The 25,711-nt window shown below is 42.0% G+C and overlaps 1 protein-coding gene across 10 annotated transcripts in view; it reads right to left on the reverse strand.

Moving 5' to 3' along the window:
* CC2D2A (coiled-coil and C2 domain containing 2A) overlaps positions 1 to 25,711 on the reverse strand; it is a 152,808-nt gene that overhangs the window by 102,203 nt on the left and 24,894 nt on the right. For all 10 annotated transcript variants that reach the window (XM_043572936.1, XM_043572932.1, XM_043572934.1 and 7 more), the window contains 4 exons: positions 20,076 to 20,164; positions 19,657 to 19,758; positions 11,435 to 11,536; positions 10,230 to 10,403 (listed from right to left, as the gene is read on the reverse strand). In XM_043572936.1, coding sequence (XP_043428871.1) covers positions 10,230 to 10,403; positions 11,435 to 11,536; positions 19,657 to 19,758; positions 20,076 to 20,164 — 467 coding nt within the window. The remainder of the gene's footprint in view (positions 1 to 10,229; positions 10,404 to 11,434; positions 11,537 to 19,656; positions 19,759 to 20,075; positions 20,165 to 25,711) is intronic.

Genomic DNA, 25,711 nt, shown 5'->3' on the forward strand with positions numbered 1-25,711 from the left:
ATCATGACCTGACTCAAAGTTTGATGCTCAACAGACTGAGCCACCTAGGCGTCCCTCCCTTGTCAGATATTAGTTGACCATATATGCTTGGGTTTATTTCTGTACTGCCCATTCTGTTCCATTGACCTATTTGTCTGTTTTTAATGCCAGTACCATGCTGTTTTGATGACTATAAGCTTTATAATATGGCTTGAAATCAAAGAGTGATGCCTCCTGTTTTGTTCTTCTTTCTCAGGATTACTTTGGCTTTTTGCATCTTTTGTGGTTCCACATAAATTTTAGGAGTGTTTTTTTCTACTTCTGTAGCAAGTGTCATTGAAACCTTTATAGAGATTGTATTGAATCTACAGATGGCTTTTGGTAGTAGTCACATTTTAATAATATTGACTCTCCCAATCCATGAACATGTGATAGCTTTACATTTGTTTGTATCTTTGATTCCTTTCATCACTGTGTCATACTTTTCAGAGTACAGGTCTTTCACTTGCTTAGTTAAATTTATTCCTAAGTATTTTAGTGTTCTTGATACTATTGTAAATGGGATCAATTTCTTTATTTCTTTTTCAGGAAACTTGTGGCTACTGTAAAGAAACACTACTGATTTTTGTATGTTAACTTTGTATGTTGCAACTTCACTAAATTCATTGATTAGGTCTACCAATTTTTTAGTTGAGTCGTCAGGATTACGTCTGTAGGGCGCCTGGGTGGCTCAGTCGGTTAAGCTTCCAACTTCAGTTCAGGTCATGATCTTGCGGTTCATGAGTTCAAGCCCCACATTGGGATTTGTGCTGACAGCTCAGAGCCTGGAGCCCATTTCGGATTCTGTGTCTTCCTCTCTCTCTCTGCCCCTCCCCTGCTCATGCTCTATCTCTCTTTTCTTCAAAAATAAATAAACATTAAAAAATTAAGAAAAAAAATCATAGCATCTGCAAGTAGAGACAATTTTACTTTTTTTTCCAATTTGGATACTTTTTATTTCTTTTTCTTGCCTGATGGCTCTAGCTAGCCTTGTAGTACTATGTTGAATAGGAAAGGTAAGAGTGGGCAGCATCATCCTGCTCCTGATCTTGGAGGAAAAGCTTTCAACTTTTCACCATTGAGTATGATGTTAGCTGTGGGCTTGTCATAGATGGCCTTTATTACATTGAGGTACATTCCTTCTATGCCTAATTTATGAGTTTTTATCATGAATGTTTTTTAGATGTAACTTTGAAGTGTTTAGACCTCTTCCATACAATGTTTATGCACTCAAATGTAGAGAGGATTATGCCATTTTGCAAAGACTATGTTAAAAAGACAGCTTTCCTAGAGCCCAAATGTCCATCGATGGATGAATGGATAAAGAAGATGTGGTATATATATACAACGGAGTATTACTCAGCAATCAGTAAGAATGAAGTCTTGCCATTTGCAACTATGTGGATGGAACTGGAGGGTATTATGCTAAGTGAAATTAGTCAGTCAAAGAAAGACAAAAATTATATGAGGACTTTAAGAGACAAAGCAGATGAACATAAGAGAAGGGAAACAAAAATAATATAAAAACAGGGAAGGGGACAAAACAGAAAAGATTCATAAATATGGAGAACAAACTAAGGGTTACTGGAGGGGTTGTGGAAGGGGGGATGGGCTAAATGGGTAAGGGGTAGTAAGGAATCTACTCCTGAAATCATTGTTGCACTAGATGCTAACTAATTTGGATGTAAATCTAAAAAATAAAAGTAAATAAAATAACAAATAAATAAATAAATCTTTTTCTTAACGTGTAATTTGAATCTAAATCATGAGAAAATATCAGACAAACTCAAGTTGAGAGACTTATTTAAAATAACTAGCTAGTATTCTTGAAACTTGTCAACGTCAAGAAGGATAAAGATAGACTGAGGAACTTTCCCAGATGGGTGGAGACCAAGGAGATATGAAGCCTCAAAGCAACATAGGATCCTGGACCACAAAAAGACAATTGTCACAATTTGAATCAGGTTTGTAGACTAAGGTATTTTTATCAATATTAATCTCCTGGTTTTAATAGTTTATGGCAGTAATTTGTTTATATTTGGGGAAGCTGGGTGAAGGGTGTATGGAAACTGAGTAACATGTCTGTAATTGTTTTGGAAATATAAAATTATTCTAAATAAAAGCTATTTCCCTCCAAAAAAAAAAAAAAAAAAGACAGCTTTCCTTCATACTAATCCTCTCAATTTTACTCCTTCCCACTTCCAAAAAGAAACAAAAACAAAAACAAAAAAACACACCGGAATAATCAGAATAGGTGCTCCTGATTTGGAAATTCCAAAGAATTCAACTGGAAAAGGTACCTTCGTGCTCTAAATGTACTCTTAACGATTTTCTGTAATCAAGGTCCTTAGAATTAAAAGGTGTTTGAATTAAAAATTTGTATAAAATCTAGCAATTCATCAAAATGCCCTAGAAATAGATTCTAATCACCATCATTACATAACGACAAACATTACTAAACGCTTCAACTTTTGCAGCAAATGCCACCAGAGACATTAAGTTGCACTCATGTATCAGATATAAGTACCAAACTATGTGTGCATTTCAAGTTTGCAAGGCACCCATATACTTAAAATGTGTATGGAGACTTACTGTATGCCTTTGCTGCTTTATTGGAGGATGTTAATCTTATGGTACTTTTCCACCCAACGGTAGGCTGATATCTTGCTCCAAGGGGCTTTAGATAGCTGCCACTAAATTATTTTAATTGCTGTCTTGGGGAATCCTGGGAAGATGGCGGCATAGGAGGACGCTGGGCTCACCGCGCGTCCTGCTGATCACTTAGATTCCACCTACACCTGTCTAAATAACCCAGAAAACCGCCAGAAGACTAGCAGAACGGAGTCTCCAGAGCCAAGTGCAGACGAGAGGCCCATGGAAGCGGATCCGTCCCTCCGGCGGGTCTGACTCCCGCCCGGTGCCGCAGGACCCTCCCGAAGCAGATCTCCGAAGGAAAAGCGAGCTGAACCTGCCCCTCCCGCCCCTGTGCACCTTGCCGATCTGCCCCAGCTAATACGCCAGATCCTCAGCACCACAAGCCTGGCAGTGTGCAAGTAGCCCAGACGGGCCACGCCACCCCACAGCGAATCCTGCCCCTAGGAGAGGGGAAGAGAAGGCACACACCAGTCTGACTGTGGCCCCAGCGGTGGGCTGGGGGCAGACATCAGGTCTGACTGCGGCCCCACCCACCAACGCAAGTTATTCAAGACAGCACAGGGGAAGTGCCCTGCAGTCCCACACCAGTCCAGGGACTACCCAAAATGACGAAACAGAAGAATTTCCCTCAGAAAAACGTCCAGGAAATAACAACAGCTAACGAACTGATCAAAAATGATTTAAACAATATAACAGAAAGTGAATTTAGAATAATAGTCATAAAATTAATCGCTGGGCTTGAAAACAGTATAAATAAAGGACAGCAGAGAATCTCTTGCTACAGAGATCAAGGGATTAAGGAACAGCCAGGAGGAGCTAAAAAATGCGATCAATGAACTGCAAAATAAAATGGAGACAACTACGGCTCGGATTGAAGAGGCAGAGGAGAGAATAGGTGAACTAGAAGATAAAATTATGGAAAAAGAAGAAGCTGAGAAAAAGAGAGATAAAAAAATCCAGGAGTATGAGGGGAAAATTAGAGAACTAAGTGATGCACTGAAGAGAAATAATCTACGCATAATTTGTATTCCAGAGGAGGAAGAGAGAGGGAAAGGTGCTGAAGGTGTACTTGAAGAAATAATAGTTGAGAACTTCCCGGATCTGGGGAAGGAAAAAGGCATTGAAATCCGAGAGGCACAGAGAACTCCCTTCAGACGGAACTTGAATCGATCTTCTGCACGACATATCATAGTGAAACTGAAAATACAAAGATAAAGAGAAAATTCTGAAAGCAGCTAGAGATAAACGTGCTGTAACATATAAAGGGAGACCTATAAGACTCGTGCCTGATCTCTCTACTGAAACTTGGCAGGCCAGAAAGGAATGGCAGGAGATCTTCCATGTGATGAACAAAAAAAATATGCAGCCGAGAATCCTTTATCCAGCAAGTCTGTCATTTAGAATAGAAGGAGAGATAAAGGTCTTCCCAAACAAACAAAAACTGAAGGAATTCGTCACCACTAAACCCGCCATACAAGAGATCCTAAGGGGGATCCTGTGAGACAAAGTACCAGAGACATCGCTACAAGCATGAAACCTACGGACATCACAATGACTCTAAACCCATATCTTTCTATAATAACACTGAATGTAAATGGACTAAATGCACCAACCAAAAGACATAGGGTATCAGAATGGATAAAAAAACAAGACCCATCTATTTGCTGTCTACAAGAGACTCATTTTAGACCTGAGGACACCTTCAGATTGAGAGTGAGGGGATGGAGAACTATTTATCACGCCACTGGAAGTCAAAAGAAAGCTGGAGTAGCCATACTTATATCAGACAAACTAGACTTCAAATTAAAGGCTGTAACAAGAAATGAAGAAGGACATTATATAATAATCACAGGGTCTATCCATCAGGAAGAGCTAACAATTATAAATGTCTATGTGCCGAATACAGGAGCCCCCAAATATATAAAACAATTACTCACAAACATAAGCAACCTTATTGATAAGAATGTGGTACTTGCAGGGGACTTTAACACTCCACTTACAGAAATGGATAGATCATCTAGACACACGGTCAATAAAGAAACAAGGGCCCTGAATGATACATTGGATCAGATGGACTTGACAGATATATTTAGAACTCTGCAACAGAATATACTTTCTTCTCGAGTGCACATGGAACATTCTCCAAGATAGATCATATACTGGGTCACAAAACAGCCCTTAATAAGTATACAAGAATTGAGATTATACCATGCATACGTTCAGACCACAATGCTATGAAGCTTGAAATCAACCACAGGAAAAAGTCTGGAAAACCTCCAAAAGCATGGAGGTTAAAGAACACCCTACTAAAGAATGAATGGGTCAACCAGGCAATTAGAGAAGAAATTAAAAAATATATGGAAACAAATGAAAATGAAAATACAACAATCCAAACGCTTTGGGATGCAGTGAAGGCAGTCCTGAGAGGAAAATACATTGCAATCCAGGCCTATCTCAAGAAACAAGAAAAATCCCAAATACAAAATCTAACAGCACACCTAAAGGAAATAGAAGCAGAACAGCAAAGGCAGCCTAAACCCAGCAGAAGAAGAGAAATAATAAAGATCAGAGCAGAAATAAACAATATAGAATCTAAAAAAACTGTAGAGCAGATCAACGAAACCAAGAGTTGGTTTTTTGAAAAAATAAACAAAATTGACAAACCTCTAGCCAGGCTTCTCAAAAAGAAAAGGGAGATGACCCAAATAGATAAAATCATGAATGAAGATGGAATTATTACAACCAATCCCTCAGAGATACAAGCAATTATCAGGGAATACTATGAAAAATGATATGCCAACAAACTGGACAACCTGGAAGAAATGGACAAATTCCTAAACACCCACATGCTTCCAAAACTCAATCAGGAGGAAACAGAAAGCTTGAACAGACCCCATAACCAGCAAAGAAATTGAATCAGTCATCAAAAAATCTCCCAACAAATAAGAGTCCAGGACCAGATGACTTCCCAGGGGAGTTCTACCAGACGTTTAAAGCAGAGATAATACCTATCCTTCTCAAGCTATTCCAAAAAAATAGAAAGGGAAGGAAAACTTCCAGACTAATTCTTTGAAGCCAGTGTTACTTTGATTCCTAAACCAGACAGAGACCCAGTAAAAAAAGAGAACTACAGGCCAATATCTCTGATGAATATGGATGCAAAAATTCTCAATAAGATACTAGCAAATCGAATTCAACAGCATATAAAAAGAATTATTCACCATGATCAAGTGGGATTCACTCCTGGGATGCAGGGCTGGTTCAACATTCGCAAATCAATCAATGTGATACATCACATTAATAAAAGAAAAGATAAGAACCATATGATCCTGTCAATCGATGCAGAAAAGGCCTTTGACAAAATTCAGCACCCTTTCTTAATAAAAACCCTCGAGAAAGTTGGGATAGAAGGAACATACTTAAAGATCATAAAAGCCATTTATGAAAAGCCCACAGCTAACATCATCCTCAATGGGGAAAAACTGAGAGCTATTTCCCTGAGATCAGACACACGAGAGGGATGTCCACTCTCACTGCTGTTGTTTAACATAGTGTTGGAAGTTCTAGCATCAGCAATCAGACAACAAAAGGAAATCAAAGGCATCAAAATCGGCAAAGATGAAGTCAAGCTTTCACTTTTTGCAGATGACATAATATTACACATGGAAAATCTGATAGACTCCACCAGAAGTCTGCTAGGACTGATACATGAATTTAGCAAAGTTGCAGGATACAAAATCAATGTACAGAAATCAGTTGCATTCTTATACACTAATAATGAAGCAACAGAAAGACAAATAAAGAAACTGATCCCATTCACAATTGCACCAAGAAGCATAAAATACCTAGGAATAAATCTAACCAAAGATGTACAAGATCTGTATGCTGAAAACTATAGAAAGTTTATGAAGGAAATTGAAGACGACATAAAGAAATGGAAAAACATTCGTGCTCATGGATTGGAAGAATAAATATTGTCAAAATGTCAATACTACCCAAAGCTATCTACACATTCAATGCAATCCCAATCAAAATTGCACAAACATTCTTTTCAAAACTAGAACAAGCAGTCCTAAAATTCATATGGAACCACAAAAGGCCCCGAATAGTCAAAGTAATTTTGAAGAAGAAGACCAAAGCATGAGGCATCACAATCCCAGACTTTAGCCTCTACTACAAAGCTGTCATCATCAAGACAGCATGGTATTGGCACCAAAACAGACACATAGACCAATGGAATAGAATAGAAACCCCAGAACTAGACCCACAAACGTATGGCCAACTAATCTTTCACAAAGAAGGAAAGACTATCCAATGGAAAAAAGACAGTCTCTTCAACAAAGGGTGCTGGGAGAACTGGACAGCAACATGCAGAAGATTGAAACTAGACCACTTTCTCACACCATTCACAAAAATAAACTCAAAATGGATAAAGGACCTGAATGTGAGACAGGAAACCATCAAAACCCTAGAGGAGAAAGCAGGAAAAGACTTCTCTGACCTCAGCCGTAGCAATTTCTTACTTGACACATCCCCAAAGGCAAGGGAATTAAAAGCAAAAATGAACTACTGGGACCTTATGAAGATAAAAAGCTTCTGCACAGCAAAGGAAACAACCAACAAAACTAAAAGGCAACCAATGGAATGGGAAAAGATATTTGCAAATGACATATCAGACAAAGGGCTAGTATCCAAAATCTATAAAGAGCTCACCAAACTCCACACCCGAAAAACAAATAACCCGTGAAGAAATGGGCAGAAAACATGAATAGACACTTCTCTAAAGAAGACATCCAGATGGCCAACAGGCACGTGAAAAGATGCTCAACGTCACTCCTCATCAGGGAAATACAAATCAAAACCACAGTGAGATATCACCTCACGCCAGTCAGAGTGGCCAAAATGAACAAATCAGGAGACTATAGATGCTGGCAAGGATGTGGAGAAACAGGAACCCTCTTGCACTGTTGGTGGGAATGCAAAGTGGTGCAGCCACTCTGGAAAACAGTGTGGAGGTGCCTCAAAAAATTAAAAATAGACCTACCCTATGACCCAGCAATAGCACTGCTAGGAATTTACCCAAGGAATACAGGAGTGCTGATGCATAGGGGCACTTATACCCCAATGTTTATAGCAGCACTTTCAACAATAGCCAAATTATGGAAAGAGCCTAAATGTCCATCAGCTGATGAATGGATAAAGAAATTGTGGTTTACATACACAATGGAATACTACGTGGCAATGAGAAAGAATGAAATATGGCCCTTTGTAGCAATGTGGATGGAACTGGAGAGTGTTATGCTAAGTGAAATAAGTCATACAGAGAAAGACAGATACGTTTTCTGTCTTATGTGGATCCTGAGAAACTTAACAGAAGACCATGAGGGAGGGGAAGGAAAAGAAAAAAAGAGGTTAGAGAGGGGGTGAGCCAAACAATAAGAGACTCTTAAAAACTGAGAACAAACTGAGGGTTGATGGGGGATGGGAGGGACAGGAGGGTGAGTGAGGGGTATTGAGGAGGGCACTTGTTGGGATTAGCACTGGGTGTTGTATGGAAACCAATTTAGCAATACATTTCATATTAAAAAAATTTTTTTTAGTTTTGTTGAGATATAATTGGCATATCCAAATCTTTTTGTTAAAAAACTAAATCTTTTTTTTGAATGTTTGTTTATTTATGAGAGGGTGCAGGGAGGAGCAGAGAGAGAGGGAGACAGAGGATCTGAAGCAGACTCTGCTTTGTTAGCACAGAGCCCAACACGGGGTTCGAACTCATGAACTGTGAGATCATGACCTGGGCTGAAGTCAAACACTTAAATCACTAAGCCACCCAGGTGCCTCCAAATCTTTTCTTTCTTTCCTTCCTTCCTTCCTTCCTTCCTTCCTTCCTTCCTTCCTTCCTTCCTTCTTTCCTTCCTTCTTTCCTTCCTTCCTTCCTTCCTTCCTTCCTTCCTTCCTTCCTTTTTCTTTCTTTCTTTCTTTCTTTCTTTCTTTCTTTCTTTCTTTCTCTCTTTCTTTTGTCCCTTCCTTCCTTCCTTCCTTCCTTCGCTGCTTCCTTCCTTCCTTCCTTCCTTCCTTCCTTCCTTCCTTCCTTCCTTCCTTCCCTGCTTCCTTCCTTCCTTCTTCCCTCCCTCCCTTTTCTTTCTTTCTTTCTTTCTTTCTTTCTTTCTTTCTTTCTTTCTTTCTTTCTTTCTTTCTTTCTTTCTTTCCTTCCTTCCTTCCTTCCTTCCTTCCTTATGTCCAACATCATGCTCAAACTCACGACTGTGAGATCAAGAGTCACACATTCTACTGACTGAGCCAACCAGGTACCCTGAATTTCTTTCCCTTTTAATGCTGAAGACTTTTCCATCGTATGTCTACACCAGTTTGTTCATCCATTCATCTGTTGATGGACACTTGGGTTGCCTTCACCTTTTGGCTATTGTGAACAATGCTTCTATGAGCATAAGTGTCCAAGTATCTGTTTGAGTGCCTGCTTCCTATTCTTTTGGGTCTAAACCCAGAAGTGGAACTGTGGGACCATAATAATTCCATGTTTAAATTTTTGAGGAATAACCAGGCTGTTTTCACAGCAGCTGCTCCATTTCATGTCACCATCAGCAATGCACAAGGGTCTAGTTTCTTAACATCCTTGTCCACACTTGTTCTTTTCATTTTTTAAAAATAATAGCCATTCTATGGGGCGCCTGGGTGGCGCAGTCGGTTAAGCGTCCGACTTCAGCCAGGTCACAATCTCGCGGTCCGTGAGTTCGAGCCCCGCGTCGGGCTCTGGGCTGATGGCTCGGAGCCTGGAGCCTGTTTCTGATTCTGTGTCTCCCTCTCTCTCTGACCCTCCCCCGTTCATGCTCTGTCTCTCTCTGTCCCAAAAATAAATAAACGTTGAAAAAAAAATTAAAAAAAAAATAATAGCCATTCTAATTTGTGTAAAATGGTATCTCGTTGTGGTTTAGATTTGCAGTTCCCTAATGATTAGTGACGTTAAACATATTTTCATGTACTTATTGCCCATCTGTAGATCTTCTTTGGAGAGATGTCTATTCAAGTCCTTTGTTCATTTTTGTTTTTAATGGTGTGTTTTCTTTCGCCTCACATATACCTCCCACAATGATAGAATCTGAGTTGTAGCTCGGGTGTGGAACGGGGCATAAAAAACTGATCACCTGTAAGGTTGTGGGAAGAGAGAGCAGGTGTCATGTGCCTTGGAGAGGTGAACAATTTGCATATGAAATGAATACTAACACCGTGTGGATCTAGCAACAAGAACCTGCAAGCCCCATGGTTGGGTTTTTCTCTTTTTCCACCAGAGAGAAATGGACAGATTTAATCAAGGTCCTTATTACCCAAACTGTGGGGTAAAACCAGCGGCTACAGAAAGTAACGGCAATGTCGTATCCCCATTGCTTTCAATGAAGACATGGATGAGCTGCGTGGTGGTGACAAGTCTGTCCTCAGTCACTCCCTGGCGAAGATGTCATCACCATCACCAGTGTCACCATTGTGGTCAGTAACATCATCATCATGCCTCTCCTCATAACCGTCGTAATATTAAATACCGTTTTGTGGATTCCCTGCACAGGTGGCTCTTCTTCCTCTCCTTCCTCCTCCTCTTGGGTAGTTCCATCTCTATTTTTTGCTTTTGGTTTTTCCTCTGATTCCTCCGGTTCAGGATCAAAGTTGAAAGTGAAGAAGTTATAGGCTTCTTCGGCAGAAGGGAAGCCAGGTGGGACCTACGGAGAAACAGCGAGTAATAGAACTTCAGATTGCGTAAGCCGAGGTGAGTGCCGGACGGTTCACCGCGGCTTGATGCTAATGGTACCGGGCACATTGGAGGCATCCCAAACGTGTTACCTTTGTCGAAGGTCCGAGATGACCCATCACAAACTTTAACAAGTGCAGCAGGCAGTTGGTGGCTTCCTCTAATACTTTCACGAGTTACTTTTCTTTAATAAACTAGCGAACATTCTAATAAGCATATCAATATCTTATTTACAGCAGTAAAAGCTTTTGAAAAGATGATTAAGATGCCAAAAAAAAAAAAAGAAAAAAGTAGATTCATTATTTTATAAGCCACTGCTGAGATAGTTTTGTTTAATTAGGAGCAATTCAGGGGTTTGTTAACTTTTTTTTTTTTTAATGTGCTTTTTCGGTTTTGATTCCTCCTGAGTTCCTACCCCCTTTTTTCCCCATAATGAAAGCTGGTACAACTGCAGAGCTGAACAAATAATCTTCCTGCTAACATTTCCTGCCCTGCCCTGTACTCCTCTTCATCCAGTCAGGCAGTATTCTAATCTCTCCTGCTAGATTCAAGCATTTATTTGTTTATTTATTTACTTACTTACTTACTTTTTTATTTATTATTTTTTACAGTTTATTTGTTTTTGAGAGAGAGAGAGGGAGAATGCATGTGAGCAGGGGAGGGGCAGAGAGAGGGGGAAAGAGAGAGAGAGAAATCCCAAGCCGGCTCTGCGGTGTCAGCACAGAGCCCGATTTGGGGCTTGAACTCACGAACTGTGAGATCATGGCCTGAGCCAAGATCAGGAGTCAGATGCTTCACTGACTGAGCCCCCCAAGCGCCCCTAGATTTAAGCATTTTACAAGCAAGAATCAGTTCTCATGCTTTTCTCTTGCATACTCCACGGCAATAAGAGTCGGGCTATATATATGGGCATCTCTCATTGGATATATTTGAAAAATACAAACAGACCAACAAAACACATGATTTAAAGCAGGCATGATTTAAAAAGACAGGCTTTCTCACCGGGGGTTTAGTCTTGATTTTTCGTACAGAATCACGGAACTTTACTCTCGAGCGACTTTGGGAATCATCTTCTTGTTGAGTCTTTTGTGCCTCCTCCCCTGGCTATAGGAGTGGAAAATAGGATAGACAGAACACTTAAATCAAGAAACTAAACATGTTCTAAAATAAACATGAACTCTCAAAGGGGAAACCTCAGACCATTGGTGTAGACCACCATTCCCAAGGTACGAAATGCTTACAAATGTCAAATATATTTGAAGGTTAAGGTTGCTGAATATTTTCTTACTTCTGTCTCTCTCAAGACTCAACAAAGATAGAGTTTTATACTCACTAGGCCCTAACATGATAAATGCTATTTCTTCTGCAGATCAATAGATAACGTAGTTCATAGAGGACCATTTCCAAATAGTCTATGAAGGAAAGCATCAATAATGTCTGAAAGTGACTGTATCTGACCAACAGCCTCCAGGACACGAGGCCTGTCCTTGCAAACCCCTGGAGGGGTCCTTCCCACTGGAAACGAGTTCTGCCTCTGATAGCTCAGTGTGTTAATTCTCATTATGGGGGCTCCCTTTGTCCTCTGATCAGGCCAATCCACCAGGGGCTGTCCTCACTTTGTCCTCATTTCTGCTTCTAATCCACTCCTCCTAGAACCTGAGCATTCCTTCTTTCCCACCCAGCACAATCCAAATGCCAACCCTTCCTTTGGAGTGACTCTAAGCCATTCTAGTAGCATATCTAGATATTCATAGTAAGAAGGGACACACTTATTCTACCTGCAGATTATTATCTGTGCTGAGACTTGTGTCACAGCATGGAATGACTTTAGTTAGGGCGAGTGGAATATAGTACACCCACACTGGGGCCCCTCCACCTATGCTTCTCAAGTCCTGCCTGTTTTTCCATACCATGCAAAGCTACTTCCTTTCTCAGACTACTCTTTTCTAGAATCTTATTGTCTGAGGCACATCAGGTGCTGCTTTGTATAGCTTAGTAATCAAACCATGGACTCTGGAGTCTGACTGCCTAGCCCTGAATCCCAACTCCATCACTTAACAGGTTAGGCCACCTGCTTTGAGCATCAAATAAGGCCATGCACCTAAAATATGCCCCTAGTTACGGCTCAATAACGGTGGGTCTTAGTGTCACATTCTTAATTTTCTTCTTACGTGTCTTTTATCTTCCTAGCTTGTATGTACATTGTGTGGCTATAAAAGTTTTATTTTAGTCTGCCAGAAATTAGAGCCTGATGCAAGGGTCTTTTGTGCCTGATTTTTGTGGCTTATTTTGAAAAGTGGTACCAAAGAACAGGAGTTGGGAACTGGGGAGAATGAAACAGGAGGAAAAGCCAATTCTGACGAATGCTACTGAGCTGGCTAATGCGGTGGTGACCAGGGCTCTATCCCACTGGAGCCCTGCTGAGGACAGTGCTTCTCAGAATTGCCTGCCTAGGACATGGAAGAGTGGATCCTTGTCTCATGGCTTCTGTTCCCAGTGTGCAAGAGTTGCCCCAGGCTCCTGGCCCTTCCAGTTTTGTGAAAGTCTCAGAATGGCTGGGCGGGTCTCCACAGGCCGGTGACGAGAGCTTCAGATCCTTGAGTGCAATAAAACAGGGTGCTATGAAATTTCACCCAGGTACAGCTAGATGTCCAGCATGACCAGAATAAAAACGAGGTGTCGGTCGGGGCACCTGGGTGGCTCAGTTGGTTGAGGGTCTGACTTTGGCTCAGGCCATGATCTCGCTGTTCGTGGGTTCGAGCCCCGTGTTGGCCTCTGTGCTGACAGCGCAGAGCCTGGAGCCTGCTTGCGATTCTGTGTCTCCTTCTGTCTCTGCCTCTCCCCAAAATAAACATTAAAAAAATAATTAAAAAGGGGCGCCTGGGTGGCTTGGTCGGTTAAGCGTCCGGCTTCGGCTCAGGTCATGATCTCACGGTCCGTGAGTTCGAGCCCTGCGTCGGGCTCTGTGCTGACAGCTCAGAGCCTGGAGCCTGTTTCAGATTCTGTGTCTCCCTCTCTCTGACCCTCCCCCGTTCATGCTGTGTCTCTCTCTGTCTCAAAAATAAATAAATGTTAAAAAAAATTAAAAAAATAATAATAATTAAAAAAATAAAATAAAAAAATAAAAATAAAATAAATAAATAAAAAAAATAATAAAATTAAAAAAAACAACGAGATATCAGTTGGGTATAATTTACCATAGTATCAAAGAGAATATATGCCATTCCCATTTGTGTAAAATTCTACGTTTTTCCTTTGTTTTCTCATTTCGCAGTATTAAGTTAGATTCAATAGTTATGTACCAACTCAACCATATAAAAGTTGAAGCTGCACTGGAGAGTAAATCCCACGGTGCAATGCAAAGTATGGAGTTGTTGGTCTTGGTAAATTCCAGAATTTGAAATGTTGTTTTGATGAGGAAAGAAGCAGATGAATGTTATTCAGTGTAAGGACAAATGATTTTAAAATATTAGGGTAGAATAAAGAGCCGATTCCAGGGCTTGGTCAGGGGGGATTTCCAAAGCTCTGTCAAGTCTGATCCTCTCCCGAAATGGGGCTAAGCCTTTCTCATGTGCTGTTGAAGATGCCTTTCTGTCCCTGTCTGCCTCAGAATCTGCCACCTTCTACAGCTCATGGGACAGACTGCTGGGTTTGAAAACATGGAAAATAAGCCAAGAGGTCAACCGCTGGGAGAGGGGGCAGATTGGTTCTGAACAGGCAAGCCTTAGCTTTCAGAGATCTGTGAGAAATGGTGTGAATAAAACATGAGACCCGACAGAAAGTCTAACACTGGTAGTTTAGAAAATAAAATCAGTAGGTTAAATTCCAGGTAGCCCAATATGTGCATACCGACAGTTTAGTGTTTTATGCGTTTTGTTCCTTCCCATCTCTTCCTGTACTTTCCTGGCTCAGAGGATATCACAGTCACACAATATAATTTCATTGGCGTGCTTCATTTGCCAGAGTGGTGGTTTTATCACAGTGTATATACACTTGATATAAAAGTCTGTTATGTAACTTTTATCAAATCTAAAATGATATTTATATTGGTATGGTAAAAAAATAAAAAATTATATTAGTACATTTAAGGTCATTAAATGTCTTAAAATGACTGAGTGGGTGGAATTAAGTTTTAAAGAACTGTTACCTATAACACATTTGTATAATCTTAAAGTAATAAAGTACATTCAACTTCAAGGCAGCAAATACTGAGTGCCAATCACCACATAGTCCATGCATCCAGGTGGCATTTTTTGTCACCTTTGGATTTATTGTGTCCTCTACGAAGGCTCTATAAGCCTCTTGTAATTTGAACAAGACAATCTTAAGTCCCATTACTTTTACCATAGCACAAATACAAAATATAGTAGTTCAAGCCCTAATCTTCTCTTCTAAACTACCATTCAACATTTTTGATTCCCTAAAAGACATCCTAATCTGGATTGTCTTGTAGACACCTGAAATTTTTGTATATGCTTCATATTAGTTAAGATACTAAACGCGATACCTGATTTGCAAATAATTTCTCCCACTCTGTGTTGTCTTTTCTCTTTCTTGATGATGCCCTTTGAAGCACAAACGTTTTTAATTTTGGTGAAGCCCAGTGTGTCTATTTATTCTTTTGCTGCAGGTGCTTTTGGAGTCATGGGTGAGAAACCACTGCTTAAATTGAGATAACTCAAATTTTATATAACCTAACCTCATGGCTGGAGTTAAGTGCCCTTTCTGTGGGCTCCAAATGTTTTCCAGCACGGAATTTAACCACCTTGTCTCCACATTGTCCGTTAATGTCTGTGATCCCCACTGGGCTCTTCTAGGTTGGGCTATTGCCATCCATGGTAACGTTGTGTTGTCAGGGCCAATTGGACACCGGCCAGGAAGGCGTCTGTTGTAGATGCTGGCTGGGCAACACATAGACTACATCAAGGAATCAGGTCTTGGGACAGTGAACCAGGCCCACAAATGAAGGAATAATTCTGGTCATCTCTAGCGGAGGCCAAATATTCAAATGTTCTGCTATTTTCACTTTAGTATTCACGTGTTTTTAGACATTTGTGTTTTGCTTTGTTCTCATACAAAATAAAAAGAAATGCTAAAGAGAATGAACAGAGGTTGGTGTTGGTGAATTCGGATTACCGACCAAAGTATTCCCAACCGTTTTCTCCTTTTCCGTCTTACTCTACAGTCTCTAACGATAGCTAACTCTTACATAGAAAGGGCTCCCCATGTGCCAGACAGTGTTGAAAACAGCGTTTACATGTCTGAGTCCATTGAATCCTCAAAACAATACCAAGAATTGGGTTCTAGTAGTATCACCTTTTACAGAGGTGGGAAGTGGGGTCCAGAGGGTAGGTAAATTGCATGTCCAAGGTCACACAGCTGGTGAGTGAGGTTGCCAACATTTTAACACTGGGCAGCTAAGGTCCAGCATCTGGGCTCTCTCCTCTGCTCAATAGGATATAAATGGACCACTTTTGGATATTCCTTCTGGGTTGAGGTACATACACATCAAGAAATATACCTGAGAGATGTTCTGTTAAAAACCTGAGATCAGGTCTGAAAAAAAGGCCGCTGAATCAACTGTTAATGTAACTTGGCTATTTCGAACCCTCATCCATGGTATTGAAACCCAACATTGGAAGAGTCAGAAACAAAACAAAACAAAACAAAAAACTGTGGAGTCCGGCCTGTGTGTCGCAATTTCACAGGAAAAGGAGTTACTCATTCCTGCCAGGTCAGCCGGTCCCGTCAGGGAGAGCTGCCATGTGTGGAGGTCTCTGAGCTATGAGCTGAACTCTGTACCCACCCCCCCCACCCCCCCCCCCCCCACCCCCCCAGTTACTGCCCACCTAGGCTTACTCTTCTCTTTGGAAAGTTATACAGTCTCTGCTGGCCGAATCAGACTTTCAAAAGGCACCATCGTGAGTAACCTGAATCTAAAGAAATGTAAAAATGAAACTGAATATTGAAGCGATTTCATTTTCTAGGCCAAAATTTACAAGCCTGATGCCTTTCCTTCTTCTTTGTAATTGGCTAAGGTAAACATGCGTGTTTATCTCATTCAATGTGCCTGAGAACTGATTTTTCTTTACCAAGACTTTTTTTTTTTTTTTGTGGAGCCCTAAAACCATCCAGTATTGTTATGGTTCCAGGGCTGTGCTAAAAGCAATTTTACATGCCATTTCCACCTCATTCACCCAAATTCACTTTGACAACTCGGGATCATCAAGGAGGAAAAAACAAAGGGAGGTTTTTTTTTTTTTTTTAAAGCTAATGGACTGGAAGATGAGTTACAGCCAAGATCTGGGAGCCCCTGGATCAGCTAAGTGAAGACTAAGAGCGTTAACCCTGTCCCGCTCTTGGAAGTGACCTCTAGGCCCTCAAGGCCACGTTGTGTCAGAAGTTACAACATCTTTTTTTTTTTATGTTTATTTATTTTTGAGAGAGACAGAGACAGAGCGTGAGCAGGGGAGGGGCAGAGAGAGAGGGAGACACAGAATCCTACACAGGCTCCAGGCTCTGAGCTGTCAGCACAGAGCCCGACACGGGGCTCAAACCCACAGACCATGAGATCATGACCTGAGCCGAAGTCGGATGCCCAACCGACTGAGCCTCCCAGGCGCCTCTGAAGTTACAACATCTTATCTCTTCTCTTTCCTGCTCAATTTCTCCTTTCCTTGCCTATCATTTCCATTTCAGAAATATTTATTTCTTAAAATGTTTTAAAAAGATTACTTTTCTGAAAAAAAAATTAAAAGAGAAGGCAGTTGATATTTGCCTTGTATGTTGCTTTGCAAATTGGCCACGTGGGCAGAGGGAGAGACTAAAGACAGAAGCAAACCATTCTAGATTGGTAGGTGGCAGTTTTAATCAGCAAGGGAAATTATGAGGCATGCCTGCAAGAGAAGGAGACCCCCACGCCTGCCTGCCAAATCTTAAAGTCTGTACAGAGGTCCTAACTGGATTCAGTCAAGTATACCAGACAGATGGCCAACACCACATTTCTGTCTCAAGGCTGTACCCTGGGGACAGCTTCTGGGAGTGGGGAAGGCAGGTGGAACACACATTTCCACGACTGGGGAGGGAGTGAGAAGCCTCCAATTGCCTGGGTCCAGCTCGCGGGTCAACCAGCGGTCACGTCTTTTTGATGACCTCTTCCAACACCTCAAATTCATACAGTGGCTCTTAGGGGATATAGAATATAATGGATATAAGTCAAGGTCCTGCTCACAAAAAGCAATAAATACTCTATAAGCCAAGGGAGTATATTTTTACTTCTACAACTTGAAGCTTTATTTGGGATATCATATTCATGGCCCATGCACAAGTGAGAACTGCCATGAATTTGTGAAATGACTATCAATCAGGAAGTGTAGGTAAGCTCAGATATAAGAGACCAGACCCTGCTATCATGTAGCCCATCTGACCAGACGCTGGGATTCACACACCTACCCACATAACTAAAGTGCTTGTGTCAAGCTGATGGGATTTTAGGTAGTTTTTCTTTATTTTCCAATATTTCAGAATTATGGCTCTTACAATGAAGAAAATAATTGGAATCAAAGAAAAATAAATGCCTTCTCAGCAGAGTGGAGTAATAAACTATCATAAAGCCATTTCATCAGACCCACAGAGTATTCCCACTGAGGAACCATGGGCCACGTCACATGTGCACAGCTGTAACTCTCCTTGTAGTCATGCGATCTTTGGCTTGTTTGGGATGAATGTGACAAAATTTTATTACATCTCATTACAGAAAGAGAGAAGCCATCCTCTAAGCAATCAGCGATCTTTCCCACAGATTCCTTCATGCCTGTGCTGTCTCAATAGTGAAAAACAACCCAAATTGTCATCATCAACAACAAACAGTTGGACTAGATCTGCAAACGCTTCACTGAGCCATTGGCTCTGCTCTTTCCTTCCTTCTTCCACCCTCTTACAGGCTTGTCTTTCATCTACTTCTTTTATTTTTTTATGTTTATTTATTTATTTATTTATTTATTTATTTATTTTTTTTTTAAATTTTTTTTTTCAACGTTTATTTATTTTTGGGACAGAAAGAGACAGAGCATGAATGGGGGAGGGGCAGAGAGAGAGGGAGACACAGAATCGGAAACAGGCTCCAGGCTCTGAGCCATCAGCCCAGAGCCCGACGCGGGGCTCGAACTCACGGACCGCGAGATCATGACCTGGCTGAAGTCGGACGCTTAACCGACTGCGCCACCCAGGCGCCCCTGTTTATTTATTTTTGAGAGAGAGAGAGACAGACAGAATGCAAGCAGGGGAGGGCAGAGACAAAAGAAGACTCCGAAGCAGGCTCCAGGCTCTGAGCTGTCAGCACAGAGCCCGACACGAGGCTCGAACCCACGAACTACAAGATCATGGCCTGAGCTGAAGTCAGAGGCCCAACCGACTGAGCCACCCAGGCGCCCCAATCCTTTATCTCCTTCTGACAAGACTTTCTATCTTGTACTGCTTTCTGTCTTCCTCATGGGCCGAAGGTCAAAACCCTCCTCATTCAGTCTTCTGTCAGGAAACAAAGGCCTCTCCAAACTTCAAAACTCACTGCAGTAGAAATGTGTCCTAAACCTGTTTCTCCAGGCCCGGTCCTTTCCTCTGTATGTATCTCTAGACAGAGGAGCACACATGGAGATGCCCCTCAGCCCCTCAGATTCAAACAAAAATCACTCCTGTGCATTCAAACCACCTCCCCATCCTATGGCCGACTGCTTACCATGGCTTGTAGAAAACGATCGAAGCTCTTCAGTGTGGCATTCAAGGCCGCCACCAATCCACCCTACTTTCCTCCTGCACACCTATCTCTCTCTGCTTCCCAGAAAATCCCCGGATCCAGCAATGCTGACCCACGAGGCAGCCTGGGAATGAGAAAGAACTGGAATCCGATCCCGACTCCTCCACACATCTGCCCTGTTACCTGGGGATGGCAGGTGCTTCGAACTTCAGTGTGCTCATCGGTCACATGTGAATGAAGAGAACAGAACCCACTCCCCTAGGGGAGCTGGGATCATGACATGGCAACATGAGAAAAAGACCTGGCAAAACACTTGGCATTGAGTAGGACTTTACAAACAGTAGCTACGATGACTACTAATTAGCACCGATTACCTCCTCTGTGCATAGCTCTGTTCTAGAAACTTTTGCTGGCAATGTCATCCTCCGCCTCACTGTCTTTGATCACAAAGTAGAGAAGTCCCGTTTCTCACCTCCGTGCCAAATTCGGTCTCCAGTTCTTTCTCACCGGGACTCTGTAAGCGCCTGGGCCGAGGGGTGGGGATTTCCTGCAGCAGCGTGCTTTCTGCTTTGGACTAAAAAGGCAGACAGAAAATTACTGCTGCGTAGTGTCACCGACGCCATCTCGATGGCAGACAGTCACTAAAAACTACACGCTGCGCTTCTTTAAGAGATAAGAGCGAATGAAATGGTTAAGAAAAAGGACATTAAATTCTTCTTAAGCATAATTTTCCACCTGTGCCAATGTTAAATACTACATTAATATTTAAAACATGAAAAACAAATTTAACGGCATTCAAACGCACGCAGTTTTGAGCAAACGCAGCATTCTAGACAAGACCTGGAGAACTGCAATCAGCACGGAACAAAATATTCATGTGGTTTTTCTCACCCTGGCAGCCTGCAATTTCTCCCTCATGCGTTCCCTCATGGAAAATTCTGCAAAGCCCGTTCTGGAAGCTGAAGGAATTGGAGGTAAGCCTAAAAAAATACAGAAAAATTACTTTAAACAACATTTTTTTCCCTTTTTTTTCCAACAGGAAGATTAGATTAAAAAAATAACAGGAGAACGTAATTTTATTTTGCAAATTTAGAACTTCACATAAGCAAAGATGAGATAATGCTGACAGCTGTCCATTTGACGTAATAAGTACATGTCTTGGCTTCTTTGCAACTGAGACGGAAAACCTCGGTCCTGCCAGCAATGCCACATCGACTTAACTAAGAATAAAAGGAATGACACTCAACTATTCCAGGCACAGGCACACCAATTCAGTTACCATTGGGAAGAGCCTTTCCAATCTGTTGAATGAGAAACAGGCTCGCAGGTGAATGGATGGCCAATGAGTTCAGGGTTCAGCTTTCCAACAGCGCTGATAACTTCAATCGGAGAAACCCTACTAGAGACCCAAGCCATGGCCCTAGGCTAAATCATGGACACAGCATGTATTTCAAACATATTATTAGATATATGTAGGGGCACCTGGGTGATTCAGTCAGTTAAGTGTCTGACTTTGGCTCAGGTCGTGGTCTCGCGGTTCCTGGGTTCAAGCCCCGCGTCGGACTCTGTGCTGACAGACAGCTCAGAGCCTGGGGCCTGCTTCAGAGTCTGTGTCTCCCTCTCTCTCTGCTCCTCCCCACCTCTCACTCTGTCTCTCTGTCTCTCAAAAATAAATAAAAATTTAAAAATAATAATAATAAAAAAAATGCCCTTGACGTTCTTTTTTCACTCGCTTAAAAGATCATCAAGCCACTATTTTCCATTTTGAAGATCACGTAAACGTGGCAGATCACATGCACTGTTACATGTGCTGAGGGTCCCGAGACTTTTCCTGTATGGCATTGGCCACACTATGAACTCACACATTTGTGTGATTATTTGGTTAATACCCATTTCCTCCTCAGGTTCCATGGTCCCCAGCCACGCAGGGCAGGCACATGGCAAGTGTCACAGAGTGTGTGTGCTTCCCTGATGGGACAAAGGCGGGCTTCCTGACTGGTTCTTGCCAGTCCTGTTGTCTGCCTGGCCACCCACCTTGCTTCTGCTCCAGAGAGAAGTCCTTTAATAGTCAATAATAAGTGTTTTTAAACATAAAAATGGGGGCGCCTGGGTGGCTCAGTCGGTTGAGCGTCTGACTTCGGCTCAGGTCATGATCTCGCAGTCTGTGAGTTTGAGCCTCATGTCGGGCTCTGTGCTGACAGCTCAGAGCCTGGAGCCTGCTTCAGATTCTGTGTCTCTCTCTCTCTCTCTGCCCCTCCCCCGCTCATGCTCTCTTTCTCTCTCTCTCTCTCTCTGTCAAAAATAAACGTTAAAAAATTTTAAAGAAAAACATGAAAACGCACCTTATTCATTTACTTCCCCTCCTTAAAAAGAATCCAGTTTTTCAAGTTTACTTAAAATAGCTACCACCTAATTCACTAGAATAATTTTATGAATTAGTGTTTAAAAGAGAGACAATATATTTTATTAAACATTATCTCATCTGAATAAAAAAAAATGAAATGGCTTCTCTAGGATTACCTTTTTTAAATATTTTTTTAAGTTTATTTCTTTATTTTGAGAGAGAGAGAGAGAATCCTAAGCAGATTCCACCCACTGTCAGCGTGGAGCCTGATGTGCGGCTCAAACTCACAAACCTCTAGATCATGACCTGAGCCAAAAATCAAGAGCCAGAGGCTTAACCGACTGAGCCACTCAGGCACCCCTCTAGGATTACTTTTAAAAACTGTGAAAGATTTTAAAATGGTAAAAAGCAGTTCTTGCTGGATATTTTAGAGTTCGCGATAGTGAAAGACATTTCAAGGGTATAGAGATTCTCGAGTCTGATCTGCACAACTAGCTGGGGAGGTGTCTTTTTCCCAGCTAGAATGTGCCCCACTTGAGGGCAAGGATGGAGTTGAGGACCTTTGTACCCGCACCGTGCAGCACTAAATCAGTGAGGAAAAACATATAAAGGAAGCACGGGGGCATGAGGGAGATTATACAAACAAAATGAACGTAATCCTCATTTGGATGAAACCTGATGTGATAACCATTTTCTCCAGATAACACGAAGGATGTGATATTCATGGAAAACCACGTGGACTCATCCACCCCCTTTGACTTAAGAACTGGTAGAGATTTGGTGCTTTCATTTTTATCGTGGTAGAATGAAGCAGTGTTTCTTTAAGCAACTAGAACTGCAATAACCCTCGTAAGACATTTTTTTCCCTCTAATTTATTGTCAGTTACTCCACTACATTACTGATCTGCTGTGTGGTCCCACGTGTCTATTTTTCCTGCCCGGGGGAGAAGAACAGACTTGCCAAGGCCGAGGAAGGGTGTGATCTCACACGTACGTACAGAGGCTCTTTGACACACCCGAGCAAACCTGGTGTAAATAAAGTCTCCATGGCATGGAATAAGAAGAGGATGATGAAAATAAGTTTTAAAAAGTCATTAAAGACTTGATTTGGAGGCAAGAGCTCACGAATAATGAGAATAAGCATCCTGTTAAACTTCTATACATAATGTCAATGAGTATGAAATACAGATTTCCTCTATAAGGTGCTATTTCTTTCTTTTTTTTTAATGTTTATTTTTGAGAGAGAGAGAGAGAGAGCACAAATGGGGAGGGGCAGAGAGGGAGGGATACAGAGAATCCAAAGCAGGCTCTAGGCTCTGAGCTGTCAGCACAGAGCCCAACGCGGGGCTTGAACTCATGAACTGTGAGATCATGACCTGAGCCGAAGTCGGACTCTTAACCAACTGAGCCAACAAGGTGTTATTTCTCGCAGAAGCAGCAGGATGATGTCCTCACAAGGCTGCTCTAGCTTCCTGGGACACCTGTTCATCTGGAGGCTTCATCAGCTTCCCGGCTGCAAATGCTTCCAGATCTTCTCTGCTCCGTCTCCTTTGTCCTATCACCCATACTCACTCTACCCATTTCTCTCTCTGGATAGGCTTTGCGAAATGGTGGCCACTTTCCACTTTTCTCTTAACCACTTCTATAAACCTGACCCCTCGGGAAACAACTACTTTGTAAGAAGATAAGCACTTCATTTTGAAGTAGTGTTCTAGCCTTGTCCTCTTCTGTCCCAGGTTGATGTGATCTTGTCTTTACGGAGAAGTTTCTATAGCTCCTTCTCCACTTCCCCCTACTAGTGCTGAGAGAGTCCCATACTTCTTGCAAAACATTGCTCTGTGAATCTCACTGCTGAGACCTGAACTCTCTGTCTACCATGGGGTACTCCAGGACTTTCTGAGGACATAAAATCAGAAATGGGGTGTTTTTGGTTTGGATTTGAATTGGTATTATCTGGACTCACATGGATTAGGTAGAATATGTGAGCATGGTGATGATGCCTGTTTCATGACCTCCCTCTTCCAACTTCCCTCGCTAGTTAAAGAATATGCCTTCTAAAGGTTTTTATGGATTTGTTTCACTTGTTATGATTAATAAAGATTTACCAAATCCTATAGTATGTTTATGTTTTCATCAGTTGTGTACCATTGATAATTGTAATAATAGCACAATAAAAAATTCAGTTTGTTAGGGGGCGCCTGGGTGGCTCAGTTGGTTGAGGGTCCGACTTAGGCTCAGGTGATCTCACAGCTTGTGGGTTCGAGCCCCGCATCAGGCTCTGTGCTGACAGCTCAGGGCCTGGAGCCTGCTTCAGATTCTGTGTCTCCCTCTCTCTCTGCCCCTCTCCCAATTGTGCTCTGTCTCTGTCCCTCTCAAAAATAAATAAGCAATAAAAAATTTAAAAAAAATTCAGTATAGATATAGGTTACTTAAAATTCTTGGGGGGGAGGGTTGGAATGAAGGAGCTTAAGAAGAAAGGGGAATGGTGTCAGATTTCCAACTGTTCAGGGCTTGTTTTTGGTTTTTGAAGGAGATCACAGTGGTCATCAAATCACTGTGCCATATAGAGTCTTTAACAGTGATATAACATTTTTATTTTAAGACATTAATATTTATATTATTATATTTATATTTTATTACTATTTATCTATCTGTGTCATCAATAAAGTATTTAAAATATGACAGAATTCTTTTTAATGGCAACTTACATATAGCATAATTTTTATTGGGACAATGGACAAAAGGGTTGGGAAAACATGGCCTGCCCTGCCCTTTTTTTTTTTTTAATGTTCATTTATTTTTGAGAGGGAGAGAAAGAGAGAGCGAGTGGGGGAGGGTCAGAGAGAGGCGAAGACACAGAATCTGAATCAGGGTCCAGGCTCTGAGCTGTCAGCACAGAGCCTGAACCGGGGCTAGAACTCATGAACCCCGAGATCATGACCTGAGCCGAGATCAGACGCTTAACCAACTGAGCCACCCATGTGCCACTGGCCTGCCTTACCTCTCCCCCAAATAAGCTCCCCCTGCTGTTATAATATTCCTGGATAGAATGTAAATATGGAGCTGGGGGGTTGGGAGAGCATCGGCACAGAAGCCAGCTGACCTTGGCAGGAAAAATTGGAGGGGAGCAGAGGTAATATCCCCAAGGCTTGACAGGAAAAAACGTGATGAGTTGGACAATCATTTGGACTGTCATCGACTCTAACCACCTTCATATGGATGTAGGAAAATGGAGTGTCTTTCCAGCCACTGTCAGCCCTCTGTGAACATAGTGTGTCTTCAGCTGTCACACAGAAGAAACCCGGCACAAAGAAAGGGACTCAGGTTAATGGTGGTTGTCACTAGGGTGAAAGAATGTGGGTGATTATTTTCTTCTATTTCTTTCTAATTTTTATCAAACAAAGGAGTACCAGTTGTGAAAATTTAACTACATAAAACGAAAGTCCAAACAGGCTGAGAACAGCGGGCTGTGCCCTGTGTTTTGAGCCTCAGAGCTGCTGATAGTTCACATTTGCTGAGGGGTCTGGAGGGATTTCTGCAGTCACGTTCTTCTTTTCTGCTTCTTTATTTCACAGCCTCCTTAACATTTCCGTTTCATGTTAACTGAAAACGTGGGGCCTTTATCCTGGTGTATGTCTCCTTCTGACTCTGGGGTGCTGGGACCCCAGGACTGAGGCTCTGCCCCTTGCTCCCTCCCACATCTCTGTGTGTCAGCACACTTCCCAGGCTTGGGGATTGTTTTGGACTGAATGCTTTTGTCTCCCCAGAATTCATATGTTGAAGCCCTCACCCCCATGTGATGGTATCTGGAGGTGAAGCCTGTGGGAGGTAATTAGGATTAGGTGAGGTCATGAGGGTAGGTCTCCCAAGATGGGATTAGTGTCCTTCTAAGAAAAGAAAGCCCAGAACTATGGCTCTCTGTGTCTCCACCATGTGAGGACACAGTGAGAAGACAGCCATCTGCTAGCTAGGAAGGGAGCTCTTACCAGGAACTGAATGATCCTGAGCTTTGATCTTGGGCTTCCCAGCCTCCAGAACTGTGAGAAATAAATGTCTGTTGGTTGAGTCACCAGTCTGTGCTATTTCATTAGAGCAGCTGGAGCTGACTGAGATGGGGATCATCAGCGTGGGCAGGACTAAGCCTGGCCAGCCCTGCCTTCTGTCCCTGTGCTCCAACATCATC

The sequence above is a fragment of the Prionailurus bengalensis genome, chromosome B1 (genome assembly GCF_016509475.1).
Source record: "Prionailurus bengalensis isolate Pbe53 chromosome B1, Fcat_Pben_1.1_paternal_pri, whole genome shotgun sequence".
Lineage (NCBI taxonomy): Eukaryota > Metazoa > Chordata > Mammalia > Carnivora > Felidae > Prionailurus > Prionailurus bengalensis.